A 15,520-nucleotide genomic window follows, 5' to 3' on the forward strand; every position below is an offset into this window, starting at 1 on the left:
GGTATAAAAAAATTACAGATATTTTTAAAGCGGATTGAAAAATGTAGACTTGGCTTTTTTGTTGTTGTCACAAAGTAAGCGTAACATTTCTGATGTTCTGTTCTAATATAAATTCCGGATACAAATTTTACTAGATTGCTTTCAGTCTGGGTTACTAGTTACTACTTTGCACTACGGGTGTTGGATGAGGAGGTTCCGTGCTCGATTCCAATTCTAGTCTGGGTGTTCTGGGCCGCTACCCAGCGTAAATTCCATTGCTGTAGTACTCATAAAGTGTAAGTCAAATAAAGTTTATTTCATAGGTAAGTAAATTAGAATTGAAATTGTCATATCGTTTAAACTTTGTTCATTCGTAAGGCAGATTCCCCTGAAAAGAATGAGCCAGAAACGTCAATTGTTGCTCTTTGTAAACAAACATTAGTACGCATTATTTTAACATTAACAATTTTCATTTCATACATCGCACTGCTCATATAATAGTGTATTAACTCAAAAAGTTAATTTATTTAGAATAGCTGAAAAACGAATTGCTCAGTTCCCGTGAAAGATTATTATAATATACGTATAGGTTAAAATGTATTAGACATCTAAATAACTCCTATTTGCCAATTAGAAGTATATTTGAAAATAAAAGTAAAAAATAATTTCATATTTTTGAGTAAGGACTGTTTTATCCAGAAGTAGCTCACAAAACGTCTGTCTCATTCTGGGTTAAGTAGATATATTTTCATGGTTTCTTACAATATTCTACTGACAATTTTATTGACGTGTAGAGAAACAAATTTTACGTTCAGAAATGGTGTAATCTTGAATTTCACGTATTTTGAGTTACAACACTATTGTAATAGCAGTGCGACATGATAGATCGAGACAACCTTTAAGAACTAAATGGTCATCCAAAACACAAGCTCTGTAATGAAATACTCAATAGTATAAAGTTTTGTTTCACTATAGTTTTAAACTTCGTGAATAACAAATTTTGAATATGAACCGGAGTTTTATTATAGAAACATAGTACAAGGAATTCCCTACTGTGAGACCATATGTTTATTATTATTACGTCGTATATTAAACTTTTTTTTTTCACAAAATCAACTAAGTACGTATTATTCAAATTTGAACTTTGTATATAAATCTGTCATCCATTTTATTTCACCTGTATAAATTATGAATTGATGTTACGGTTGTTTGTCATCAATTACCTGTGCGGCTTCAATGAAACAAATCATAATAATCATCGGCAGTCAACAATTTATTAATCATACGTTGATAATAACAGTGGTTTAAACCTTTTCCGGCATGACTGTATGAATTCTTTTTCAAATTGTTTCCGCAATTTTATTCCGGACTTAAATGTCAGATACTACTTTTTGATTTGATCGTAATTGTCCCTTGAATTTGAATGTTATTCTTTGAGCAATAAGGAAGTCAGTCAGTAGGTACATTTTATTATATTTGTACTACAAAGTTTAAAGGGCATATTGGTAGGTCAGTTGGTGAACGGTTCTGACTTCCTTGTCTTAAACAATGCATTTGGATTTTGGTAACTTACGAGTTATTGACCATAAAAGTTTTTTTTTATGTAAATTTACTATTTGTTTATTTATTACATTTAAAGCGCGAAAAAACAAAACACTCCAGTATTACATAAACTTAGCTAAGTTTTTCCGTATACCGCTCATTCGTCGTACAAATAAATTTCTATGTGTAATGTGTGCGTTCGTACTGCTGCGTGTTGATATTCCTCTTAGTGTGCGTGAGAGTCGTTAATAAAGGGTGTCACTAAACCTTGATCCATGATGTATGTACATCCCACCGCTGAACACGAGTCTATATTAATAAATGGTGGTGAAAAGTACTTTAATAATACATTTAAAGTTAGTACATATGTTGTAAATGACGCTGATTTTGCTTAACAATAAAACTGAATCTGAATAAGATAGACAAAAACCGGTTATAGGGGGTTGTAAATCTCGTTTTACTGGCTGCAGATATGTTAATAACTCAATTAAGCTAAAAATGTCGATTACGTTGTTTATGATAAAGACGGCAGGGTTGCTTTTCGATTGTAAGGTGGATTTTTTGAATCCCTGTGGTTGCGTATACGTAGAACTTAAATTTTTATGTTCACTTTACTCATGGCTTTTTTTTGAGATAAGTACCAAGTGACGGGATGAACTAGTTGTGCGCCTGATGGTAGTGACACGCTATGTCCATAGCAGTTTGCAAAGATCTGAAACGCCAATAATCTCAGTACAGTGTACAAAAAAAACTGACCTCAACAGTCATTTATCCCCTAGCTTGCCACCCTTAGAGGTGGAATATTTTATTCAAATTTAATTGGGATTACTACAGAGGTACCCTCTTTCCAACATAAAAAGAATCATCAAAATCAGTTCACAACCGGAGTTATCGCGTAACATAGAAAAATAAACAGTCGAATTGAGGACCTCCTCCTTTTTTTGAAGTCGGTTAAAAACAGGTCGCGCGTGCAATAAAGGACATTTAATTAATTCGTTCATGTTTAAATGTATAATGACGTAATTGTAATACCTATTCCAATATATTTAATGGAAAGTGCTATTTGTTAGAGAGGTGGCGTTAACCAAACGTCCTGTTTGTTTCAGAGGTGGCGATGGACTCCGGCCGTGCGTTCTGCCCACAGCCTGGCTGCGACACTGTGGTGACCGTCCGCGCCACCAGCCCTGCTCACTGCCCCACCTGCAGACACGATTTCTGCTCGCAATGCAATCAGGAGGTGTGTACTGCTTATCTCATTATGTTTGACGTTATCTTCTTACTAGCTTCTTTAAGAAAGTAGCTTCAACTGAGATTACCGTCTAAGGCTTTCAGTCTCGGTGCATTTCTGCGTCCTGAGGAAAAAATCGAGACTAGATGCGGTCTTGAAAATATCGAAACAACGTGACTTTCGAGATTATGTTAAAAGTAGTTCTATATTAATAGGCCAGGCATTAGACAGTTAACCAAGTTTCTTTGTAATGTACCGAATTTCATAAGAAAATTCTTCGATAATGGTGTTTTTAACATAATAAACGTCGAATATTACTTATAGTAAAAATTCTGATTATTGATGCCAGTTAAAATATATTTCTACAAAAATACAGGTACATTGGTCTGTTTTCTTGATTTCGAACATGTATGTGTAAGGGCTCGTTCCCATTTTGTCGCGACGACAGATAGTCGTGCAGTTTAAAGTGTCGTAGCTTGTATATTTAAATGTAGTTGTTCACATACATAGGGCGCACCATAAGTTTCCGGAACTGCCCACTTACATAGGTGACGAAACATGGATTCATAGTTACGATCCCAAAACAAAGAAGCAATCGAGCGTATGGGTCTTTCGAGATAAGCCGAAACCAACCAAAGTGGCGCGCGCTCAAAGTGCCTCTAATCGGATGATTGCCTCTTTTTTAAATAAAACTGGACATGTGGTTACTGTTGCTTTGGAGAATCGTTGTACCTTGAATAGTGATTGGTACACGACCATTTGTTTGCCGGAAGTTATTGACAAACTCCGTAAAAATAACTGTAAACGCATTATCATCTTGCACCACGATAATGCCAGTTCTCACACGGCTAGACAGACAAATGAATTTTTGAAGCTGAACAACGTTGACCTTAAGAGCCATCCCGTGTACAGTACCGACCTAGCACCTTGTGACTTTTATTTGTTTCCAAAAATTAAGAACCAGTTACGCGGTTAACGATTTTAATGACCTGTAGAGGCTGTCGAAGAGTATGAAAAATATGTTTCAGAGATTGTCACGAAGGAGTGGCATAAACGTTTTCAAAATTGGTTCATTCGTATGAAAAAGTGCATTAACGCTAACGGAGAATATTTTGAGCAACAATAAATTCATTTCTGACCATTTCTAGTATTTTTTTCTTATTCATTCCGGAAACTCATAGTGCGCCTCACGTATAGTACAACACGATTAAACTGTCGTTCACGAGTTTTTTGACATTACGACGACAGACTGTCGAGACAATGGGAAGAGCTAGAACGTCAGTCGTTAGACGATAAATAAATCGTCACTATAAAAATATGACGACGATTGTCTTGTCGTCACGTTTTATTTATCGTTGTCGGCACGTGCACCGATAAATTGTTGTCACGATCTAGTGAACAGCTAGACACGACAGTCTTTTGACGATTAAATAAACGTCCACGACACAGTCACGACAGATAGTCGTCATATGGGAACATAATTTTTTTTGTACGCCTACTTAAAGGCGGCAAACAAGCATACGGCCCGACTGGTGGAAAACGGTCACTGTCGCCTATGAATGCCTGCAACACCAGAGGCATCGCGAGCGCATTGCAAAACCTCTTCTCAAACCTCTTTTGAAGGACTCCATGCTGTATTCCTGCGGGAAAACCCCGACAGGGAGTTCATTCCACAATCTAATTGTACGTGGGAAGAAGCTCCTCTGAAACCGTATAGTACAAGATCGACTCGGTTCCAAAGTGTGAGGATGGACTCCCAGCCTGTGGCGAGCGGTGCGATGATAAAATGTTGCTGTTGGTCATGTCAAACAGTTCCTCAGAACATTGGCTATTGTACAGGTGGTAGAACACACATAGGGAGGCAAAGTCTCTCGTCGCAGACAGTGGCTCAATATCGTCTGTGAGTGCAGGATCGTCAACAATTCTCAAAGCACGTTTTTGAACCGCGTCACAGTCCCCAAGCTGGCATCCGGGAGCTCCCGCCCAAAGATGGCATCAGTATTCCATGTGGGGACGGACTTGTGACTTATAAAATAGCAGTAATCTGCTCCGAAGTGAAATACCGCTTAGCCCTGTTGAGCACACCGAGCTTTTTGGACGCCAGCTTGATTTTGCCATCTAAGTGACTACGGAACAACGTCTCAGGAGATGTCGACACCAAGGATCCCGAGACTCTCCGATATATTTAATGGCTTGTTCTGAAACCGAAGGTCTGCAGCAAGTGAAGTCTTTTTATCGGTGAACGCGCAAACTTGTGTCTTCGAGGGCTTAAATTGGACTAAGTTAATCGTCCTCAGTCAGAAACTCTCTTCAGGGTTATTTCTGTTTGTGACACAAACAGAAAAAAACAGCTAGGCACGACAGTCATACAACTGCGACCACTAGGAAAAGGCCGTGACGTATGTCTAGACTACTCATAACTCACTATCTCAATTTAAATTTAATTTTCAACATTTTGAATATTGATCAGAAACTTCGTAACAAATTATCCGTCCATTAATCAATATAAACACAATAACCCGAGCCTTCGTTAACTTAGTTCACACTCCTAACTAGATTTTAATGGGTTATTATGCGATTTAGTTTAATGTGACTTGTATCCGATTGTTTTGAGAGACGAGATCCGATAACAAACCGTAGGCAGTTAAGGGAAATAATATTTATTTACTAAACTATACTGAAGATAAACGCGTGGTAGCGTATTGGTTTGACCTGAGGCCGTAGGTTCAAATTCGGGGTCGCACCTCTGAGTTTCTTGGGATTTATGTGCGAAATTTAATTTGAAATTTACCATGACATTTTCGGTGAAGGAAAACATCGTGATGATACCTGCACGTTGAAGAAGGTTCACAACACTCGGAAAACGTGTGAAGTCCCCAAACCGCAATGCCAAAGCGTGGCTGACTATGGTCTTATTCAGAGGGGCGATGCGGGCGCGGGTGCGGGCGCGGGTGCGGGCGCGGGTGCGGGCGCGGGTGCGGGCGCGGGTGCGGGCGCGGGTGCGGGCGCGGGTGCGGGCGCGGGTAAATCAAATATACTTAGACGCTCAATGCGTTCACAGTGACCACGCGTGCCAGCGCCTATGTCGTGGCGGCTGCGGCCGCGGGTGCCCGCTGTCGCGCGTGTCGGTCAATTGGCTCTGTCCGCCCTTACCTTTTACATTGCTTGATCTAGCGTCTAGCGTTTGCTTGCGATTTCGACGTGTGGCTCTACCCGCTCGTAGCCGCGGCACTATGAAAGTGAAGACGCCAAGATCCACGCGCCCGCACCCGCTCCCGCCGACGCGCCCGCGCCTGCACTTTTGAGTGAGTCCTATGGTCGAAACCTTCGCCTAAGAGGAGACCCATACCCAGTAGTGAGACGTACCCAGCAGGTTTGATGATGATGGAACGTACTGCGACTATTTTTATTAGGCTACCACAGTTTTTGACCCACTGATGAGACTCACAACAATGTAAAATGTAATTTCACAGTATGTGAACATTTATTTCAAAACAAAATCCACACTATTTCGCAAGTGAGTGCTGACTAAATCGTGCGAACGAGAGTCATTGTCCAATAAGATCTAGCGCCACTTTCTCGTCTCTGTCACTTCACAATAATGCTGAACAAGATTGTTTTTTGAATACTAGTTACTTTGTATCACAATACACTTATGATATCGACTCGATGAATAGTAGCTATTGAATAAAATAAAAAAATCTCTAGTCAGCTGCTGGTAACTGTAAAGGTACCTGGCTGAAAAAGAAAATAGATTTCTCACAAATAGCGCTACGGTAAAATTCGTTAAAAACCAAAAACTAAAGATCTGCAACAAGCACAGAAAAAATCGTATGGTCCGCTAGTTCGTTCCGGGCTTAGTTGGCATAGCGTCTGCCACGGTTTGTTGTTAGACGTTAGTTCGAATCCAGTCAGATTGCAGGATTTTTTTTTCTTAGTGTTCGATCTTTGACTAATAATAATAAACTAGTGGAGTATTTTCTTAAAAGTAGATGAATATAAGTAGTAAAAACATCGTGATATTCAATGACAACAAAAGATTATACATCGAGTTCTTATGTTTTTCCGATGGTAACGTATTTGAAGTATAAAAAAATATAATTACAAATTTGTATTGAATAAATTCAAGGGCGCACTGTCATATCTCTAGTCATCGCAAACAAAGAGACCTGCGCCCATTTGCGTCTAAATTAAAATTGGAACTTGGACAAACGTTTTATCCGCGCATTCATAATTCCTTCGTAATCAAAGTGCTGCCAATCGTAAAGAACCTTGCCGCTACAATCGGCAAAATAATTAAGTTTACCATTCTGCTCTCCTTGTCATAACTAACACATTTGCATTTTGGTAAGTGGTCGAGATATTGGCACCTAGTATTTTTTCTTTGTATAATGGCATTTAAGATGATTTATATCGAGTGACGTGACGAACAACTCGTGCGCGTGGTGGTAACCGACACGCCTATCCATAACAGTTGCAGTGCCATTCAGAGCTTTAATCGTAAAGATCTTATGGGCACTGCTACTGCGCCCGCGCACTCTGAGACTTAGGTTGACAAGTCTCATGCCAGCGCTGCTGGAGAACCGATGGAACAAATAGTAACAGTCTTTTAATGTATGCAGTAATATTAACAAGTTACTAAACACGTTTAATAAAAGAGACATATAAGTAATGCGAGTAATATTACAATGTTCTGATGTCACGCGACAGTGTAATGTGACATCACACATCACTTTGGAAATTAAGTATCACTCATAGCATCAGCCGGCCGTAACTAAACCCAGTTATGATTTTTGACTTATGACACTATTGATGCCAGTTTGCGACTTATCTCTTTTGCTTACCGTGCCGTATTGCAAAATACGTACGCACGTATATCGCGTCTTGTTATTTTGAACAGCTTTTACAAATCTATGTAGACAAACACTTTTACATCAAAAAAATATTACTGGCGTAGCTCTGACAAAAATGGCATTATATAAGATGGCATAGTAAATTTCAGGAATGTTTATTGCTCTGCTGCGGAATGTACGAGGGTTCCGCGATCATATTTCATATTATTTCCTTACCGTGGTCCGTGTGTAAGTATGTATTGTGCAATTATTATTACGGCCTGTATGGCCGTCGAATTGACAAACGATAGGATCCTTCAGTTACTAATTGGTGCCCTTTGTGCGGAGAACGTGGTGTTTGTTTATATGTCCGAACCTCCCACTGGTTCACGTGAACTCTAAAGCCAAAATGTTATTATCAAAATCGTTTGGAAGCTTAGAAAACTATCGTCATGCAGAAAAATATTTTTGATTTAGCGCCAAAATTTACTGATTCTATTAAGATCTGAGAAAAACCTTATGCTATTTAAAAAACAATTAAACAACTTTAAAATAAAATGTATTTATGCAGTGTCAGAATTTTTTAGTGACAAAACCCTAAATATATTGTCTAATTTTTGACATTTATATATTTATGTAAGTTATTTTAGTAAGGGTCCTGGCGAAATTACAGGCACTTGTGATTTGTCAACTTATGTTCAAGGTGCCAGACGCAGTTGGTTTTCTGCAATAGTTATGGTGTCGCTTACCACCAGGCCAACTACTTGTTCGCCCCGTCACACTTGGTATCATAAAAAAAGACATCTACGAGTAGTTACATGGACGCCCACGGACAGCTCTTGTCAGCTGTCCATGGGGTGACATGACCCCCGTTAAGTGGCTCGTCTGCCGATATGTATCCTACTTTTCACAAAAGAAGACCCATGAAACATCTTACAAAGCAACTGACGTACAGAATGTCGTAAACAAATTAATATGAAAGAAACACGCGACTTGTTTCTCCTATTTTCACGACCTTAATTGGGTAACAAACAAAAAGGCCAATTGGATTCATAGAAATCTTCAAACAGTTTATCCAAATGATAAACAAGGCAATTTGCCACACATAAACAACCTTTTTTCGAAAAAGTCGATCCCGCCAATTTTCGGTCAATGAACTTTACGATGCCCGTTTCGTCTTTTTTGACCTTTCTAAGGATTCTAAACTAATTATTTGCGTTAAATTTACTACCAAAATGGCGGAGCGGATCACCGCCGTCTTAGCAACCAATAAAATATCTATATTTCGACTGAGCAACGGCGAGTAAAATTACTAAATACTACTGGATGATGAAGCCTAGCTTCTCCGCTAATGTAGATAATGAACCTTATGCTTGAAGACATAAGAAGAACTCTGAACAATCTGAACATTATTGATTGACGTCCATATAAAGTCGAGTAATAAAATGGACGACTCGGTCCACATAAATTTATTGCATAATGAAGCATAAGAAAAGGTAAACAAGGCGAAAATGAAGCCTATAGCAATAAAAATAACAGTATAAAACACAGGTATAGTGATATCAAAACACTTCCTACTTAAATTGGTTACAAAACATGCGTCAAACGGTAAATAGAAGTTACCTCAAACGGACCGTATTTTCTACAAATATTAGTTAAGTTACATGATTTTAATTGAAAACTGATCAGGGGGTCTACTCTCGATCTCCGTCCGACATCCGTCTGAAACAATTACTGCGAAATAAGCAATACTTGACCAAATGAAAAGACGCGTGACGCGAATGAAGCTTCATACTTGCTACTTGTCTTTTAATTTTGTCGAATATTACTTATTTGACAGTAATTGTTTCGGACGGATGTCAGACGGAGATCGAGAGTAGACCCCCAGAATTCAGGAGAAGACGAGCAGGACTGCTTGCTTCAGACATTTAGTAGAGAGTGACGACGGAACAAAGCAAAGTGATAATAACGAAGCAAACGAATTAGAGAACAATTCAAAATTGCAAAAGTAAGTGGCCAGGAACCAAAGAAAAAATGTGACATGTGAAATGGTGACAAAAAAGTGGGATGACGGTGAAGGAGGTCGCTACCTCACATGCTAATAGATTTGATACCAGTGTAGATGTTATTTGCAGTTAGGAAAATTTTTGCAATGTAGATACATTTGAGTAGAGAAGGCATGTCTTGACTTTAATTTCGAGGTTACTTACATTGCCGAATGTTCAGTAACAGTACCTCTCGCTAACATAATATAACGTTTCATCCGTCGAAGAAGGCTCACAACGCTAGGAAAACGCGTGTAATCTGTGTGGCTTCCCCTTAACCTTTTTCTTCTTAATAGCGCCGGCGCTAGCTCATATAACATCCCGGCGTTCTCTAGCAAGCACCATCAATACGATAATGAGAAGACTAGGTAAAATAATGTACATTTTAAACAAAATTATGAACTAATTAAATTTTTATTGAATTGATATTCAATTATTTTTTGTGAAATTACTCTACTAGTTTGTTATAATTATTAATACAAAGATCGAACACTCGGAAAAAACACTCAGAAAAAATTCCTTCGATCCGGTCGGATTCGAACCGACGTCTTCCTGCATACCGTGCCAGACGCTATACCAACTAAGCCACGGAACGAACCAACGGACCTCAGGAATTTTTCTATGTGCTTGCGTCGTGTCTTTGTACTTGGTCTTTCAACTTTCTGAGTGTTTTTTCTGAGTGTTCGATCTTTGTATTAATAATTATAACAAAATTATGAACTTTAAACAAGAGAATATATAAGTTATCCAGTTTTTAAGGATAGTGTAGCCGCCAGACCTAAGTAGAAGATGGAGAGGATCTCGACGAGCTCGTTAAATTAAAGACGTTGACTGTAATATATTGGCAATAGGTAGCTGGTTTACTGTTTAATAGGAGTATATTATTCAATAAGAGGAGCATATTATTCAATTAATCGATAAACAGTGGTGGTTTCTCATGCAAGTACAATTCAACAGTGAACGTTATTTTTGACCTTTGTTCGTTCAAAAAGTTCGTTAAATACGTGGTAGGAATGAAATAAAATATATGTGGTGTTAGTTGATTGGTTCAAAATAGAACCTTTGCCGAGCGTTTAGTTACTGCTTCGAAAATTACATTAAATTACAAAATTCTGCTGCGTTCGCAACAGATAGTATTCCCATTTCTTTAATATTATTTGTATCTAGGTATTTTTTTTATATTTCTTATTTAACTGAATGAATATTGGTATATTGACGACACAAATTTATAGAGCGAACGTGGATGAAGGCGTGAGAAGAGGTACCTCGGCGTACATATCTCGATCAGATTGGGGATGTCTTTAAGATAGGCCTAGTTAAAAGTGCCAAGAATAAACGAGCATATAATGAAGAGGCTATTGGGAGTGGCGAAGGAGGATTGTCATTAGCGTAGCAGGTAAAAGCCCATAATCTCTGCCTACCCCGGTGAGAGACAGGCGTGATATGTATATTTAACTTTTACCGTGTATATATAACTAGTTGATGAAACATTGTCGCACCTAGGTGGAAAGAAAGGAAGAAAAATGTCTGTTCATTAAATTGAGTTACTATACACACTTAAATCTAATATTTAACACTAAAACAACAAATGACTGCGTGATTTTAAGTTAGTAAGTGTCTATAGTATAGCAAAAGAAGAAAAGTATAATTTCACTCTGTATATTTCGCAATACGGCACTTTGTTTTGTGATGTTAGCCATTGCATTGTAAAGTCACAAATTGAATTTGTATTTTATTGTATTGTAATGTATGTACTAGTGTTCTTGATGTTTAGAACGTCAAATACAATACTCGTAAATGTGCTGCCGTGTTGTGACAGCACACTTAATCTGTAGACACAGTGTTATGTGCTAACACAAAGAATCGACTTCTTCGCATGTAATTGCACTATATAGAGCTTTTACATTTAAAAATACTGAGAAATATCCACATGGCTGCAGTAAAGAAGGTTCTAAAATCTCTTATTAGATGTCACTAGCGGCGCAAAATGCCGAAAAATCCAGTGCAAAGTTCTTTATCGATAACTCGACCAGTAGCTCAGTTGGTAAGAGCAATACTATGGTGTAGTATGGTCGTGGGTTCAAATCCCATCGGGTCGAAAAAGATTTTCTATGTGTTCGATCTTTATATTAATAAATAATCTCAATCTTAAATATAATATCTCATTTATGTTGACTGTGTTTGTAAAAAAGCGATTTCCGTTGGTGTATGTTTGGTACAGTGTATTGTCAACACTGCAGCGTGCTGTTATGAATTATATTCCCTTTGTCTTTGTATTAAAACCAGGCGAGTGTTCTTGGTACCCTAGCGAGGTTCTTTTCAAGCCGCGTCAATGGAAGTGGGTCGCTAGCGTACAATGCTCTTTACAGGTTTCTGCACTGGGAATATTCGTCTGTTCAGATTGAAGGGACATGAAAATGAATGGAAAAGGCAGAAAGTTGCCGTTATAGAAGAATCATTCGTATTTTCATGTAGCTATCTATTGAAAATCAGATAATTCAATGTAATAATTAAATAACGTAGTTTAAATTGATTGCATATGTTTAGTGTTGTATGTGCGACGCTAGATGGCACAACTCTTAGGCTCAACTCACATTGGCGCAGAGTCGAAGCGTCGCGTCTTGACCTGTTTTTCAACTCCACCGCCAGGCGAGACGCGACGACGACGCTCGCATTTGTGCGCCAGGATCACATTAAGATCACAGCGTGGTCGGCGTCTGATGCCTCACGGCGCCCAAGTGACGCGCGGCCTGCGCGAAACCGTTCGAATGCTACCAAGCATCGACGCGCGTCGTCGCTCGATTCCATATTTGCAAAACACAAATTTGTACCTTAATAATGGGAAAATGGGGATGAATATGCTATAGGCGAAAAAGGTGACGCGTCGCAACGCTTCGACTCTGCGCCAGTGTGAGTTGAGCCTTAGAATAATAACTTAGACTTTGCATCGCGCTATCAATGAGGTACGCTATTATTTATAATACCAAGATTGGACGGACAAGTCGTGCACCTGGTGGTAAGCGACACGCCTATCCATAACAGTTGCAGTGCCACTCACAGCTTTAAATCGCAAAGATCTTAGGGGCACTGCCACTGCGCCCATCACCTTGAGACATAAGTTGACAAGTCCCTAGTACCTGTAATTTCACCAGCACCCTTACTTTTCCAAATCGGAACGCAGTAATACTGACTACTGCTTGGCGGCATACATAGGTAAGGTGGTACTTCCCTGGATGAGTTATTTCAAGGTACAAGGAACTCTACTAATAATAATAATAATAATAACGCACACACTCGACATATCCCCGCAGTAGGGAAACCCTGTGTCGCGGGTGCCATGGATACACACATAGACAACCACAAATTACACCCAAACTCACGAGATAAATAAATGTAGGCCATACAAATGTTTCTCCCGACCCGGGAATCGAACCTGAGACCTATGCGTGGCAGTCCGGCATGGTAACCGTTCGGCCACAGAGGCAGTAACTTATTACTATAAACTCGCTTTCTAGAATTCTCATTTGCCACTTGTGGTGTATACAGTGATGATAGGTCAACTATTAATGTTATATAAGCAAAAATACCAAAACAATAAAACGACATATATGTAATTGTTCGGTGTTATACGTTACGTCGTTCATTGTTAAATGTAGTGTACCAAAATGTATTTTGTTAGATTATATGTAAGATTATATTATTATTTTTCAATTATTAAAAAAGAGACAGAACACACCAAGTTTAATTGAGTTTGTAATAGGGCTACGTGACGTCACGTCAAAGAAAGCGTTATTTATCGAACTTTTTGTTACATTGCTACCCTGTGACGTATTTCGATGATTTAATAATATAAAACCCAAACATTGACATTATCTATAAAAATTAATAATTCATTTTCTTATCGAATTAAAGTAAAACATTTTGTCTCTGTTCAGAACGTTTTAAGCAACGTGATTAGAAAATGAATAATTAATTTTAATGGACAATATCATCATTCGAGTTCCGTATTGTTAAATTATCAAAGTGACTATTATTTTAAAAAACAAATTTTATTTTAAATTTTATGATGTTTTTTACTATCAAGTTGTTATTATTATTAATACAAAGTAAAATTTATTCAATCCAACTGAGTACGAACGAGACTGTTGCCTAGTCGATCCAGATATTTCGGATCGAAGGAATTTTGCTTTGTGTATGTTTAATTTTTGTATCAATAATAAAAATATTATTCTCAATTTAACAGCCTCGGTGGCCGAACGGTTACCTTGCCGGACTGCCACGCAGATGTCCCGAGTTCGAATCACGTGCCGGGAGAAATATTTGTATGGCCTACATATATTTCTCTCATGGGTGTACTTTGTGGTTGTCTATGTGTGGTTTCACTTGTGCGGGGCTATAAAAAAAAATATAATACATAACAGTGTATTTATTTACTTCACAACCATAAAACCACAGAGGTAACAGAGACGATGCACCTTTCTCGTAGATGATAGTAGCCCTTCCACCAGGGAGAGGTAAAGTTAATGCCTTAACTGCAGAACACATTTGTTACACACATATTAAGTAAACTCTGTTATCCTGGTGACTACGTCAGTGGTTGGTGCGGATGAGGATATGTTGGTGTTGATGAGGTTATAGAAAGTGGCGTTGTTAGTGTAGGTAGTGTGCAATCTTGCGTATGACTTTAATAAGAATGAAGCAAACGGGGATAGTTGTTAGTGTAGTTCAGGCGAGGCATTTCATCGCGTGCTTAGATTTTAGGTGTAGTGGGGGGTTGTTCATCACGACTCGCAATCCGCTCGCACTATTAATATGAATAAAATAAGAACATGAGCGGAGAAAATTTGACACACATCTGACGTCGACAAGCGTCCGATGACGACTGACGGGGCAGCGGGCGGCGCGGCATGTCGTTAAACCGCTGGGCAATTTGTAAAAACTAAAATTTAGCACATTCTCTGTAGTACTTAAAGAAAAATATCTCTATATTGTAATTATGTACCAAGATAGATATTTTATTCTTAAATAACTCGTTTTAGAATTTTGTTTTAGCCTGTTTTTTCAGGATTTTGTATGAGCGGTTAAAGTACATCCTATTTTGTAACAAATTAGCACATTCTTTAGACAATATCCTTAAGTGTATCGTATATTTTTTGTACGACTGTTATTTAATATTAAATACCTAAACCATTTGATCTATCAAAACAGTTTTTCCCGCTTCTCCTCCAGTGACTCGCCTTAATATGTCTGAATCTCACGGTAGTGTTCTATTACAAACATATGGATATACAACATTTTATTTACAATTTTACAAATAAAAGCTTTGTAAAGTTTATTTCTGTCAGTTGGATTTTATTTGCGTGTTTTTCGGAAAAAGGGCCTAGTACACAATGTGAGATCCAAAGGTAGCTGGGATCTTTTCATGCCTCCTCAGCACAAGTAGGTCGCATATTGTACTCCCTGCTAAGTGTAAAGTTCGCTGCTCTCAGTAAAACTGTCTCTTACGGTAAAAGTACTGGTTGTATTGTTTTACGGTTTGCGTTTCGCGTCATTTGGACACACGAATTATACCACTTCAGAGCTATAAATCGCAAAGATCTGGCACTCCCACTGCGCCCGTCACCCTGAGACATAAGTTGACAAGTCCCATGTGCCTGTAATTTCACCAGCACCCTTACCCTTCAAAACCGGAACGCTGTAATGCTCACATTACTGCTTGGCGGCAGAAATAGGTAATGCAGTACTTCCCTGGACGAATTGTTTCACAAGAAGCTCTACGGTCACAATATGTCTACATTCCACAAGTAAGACATAATGCGAATTTTGAAACTGCCTAAGTGCCTAAGTAGTTTTAATTATTAATACAAAGATCGAACACTCAGAAAAAATTCCTT

At 38.4% G+C, this 15,520-nt stretch overlaps 1 protein-coding gene across 2 annotated transcripts in view; it reads left to right on the plus strand.

The window, feature by feature from the left end:
- The window catches only part of LOC113236124, a 221,413-nt gene that overhangs the window by 193,800 nt on the left and 12,093 nt on the right, over positions 1 to 15,520 (plus strand). For both annotated transcript variants that reach the window (XM_026472121.1, XM_026472122.1), the window contains exon 8: positions 2,628 to 2,758. In XM_026472121.1, coding sequence (XP_026327906.1) covers positions 2,628 to 2,758 — 131 coding nt within the window. The remainder of the gene's footprint in view (positions 1 to 2,627; positions 2,759 to 15,520) is intronic.

The sequence above is a fragment of the Hyposmocoma kahamanoa genome, unplaced genomic scaffold (assembly GCF_003589595.1).
Source record: "Hyposmocoma kahamanoa isolate Upper Pololo Valley unplaced genomic scaffold, ASM358959v1 89, whole genome shotgun sequence".
NCBI lineage: Eukaryota > Metazoa > Arthropoda > Insecta > Lepidoptera > Cosmopterigidae > Hyposmocoma > Hyposmocoma kahamanoa.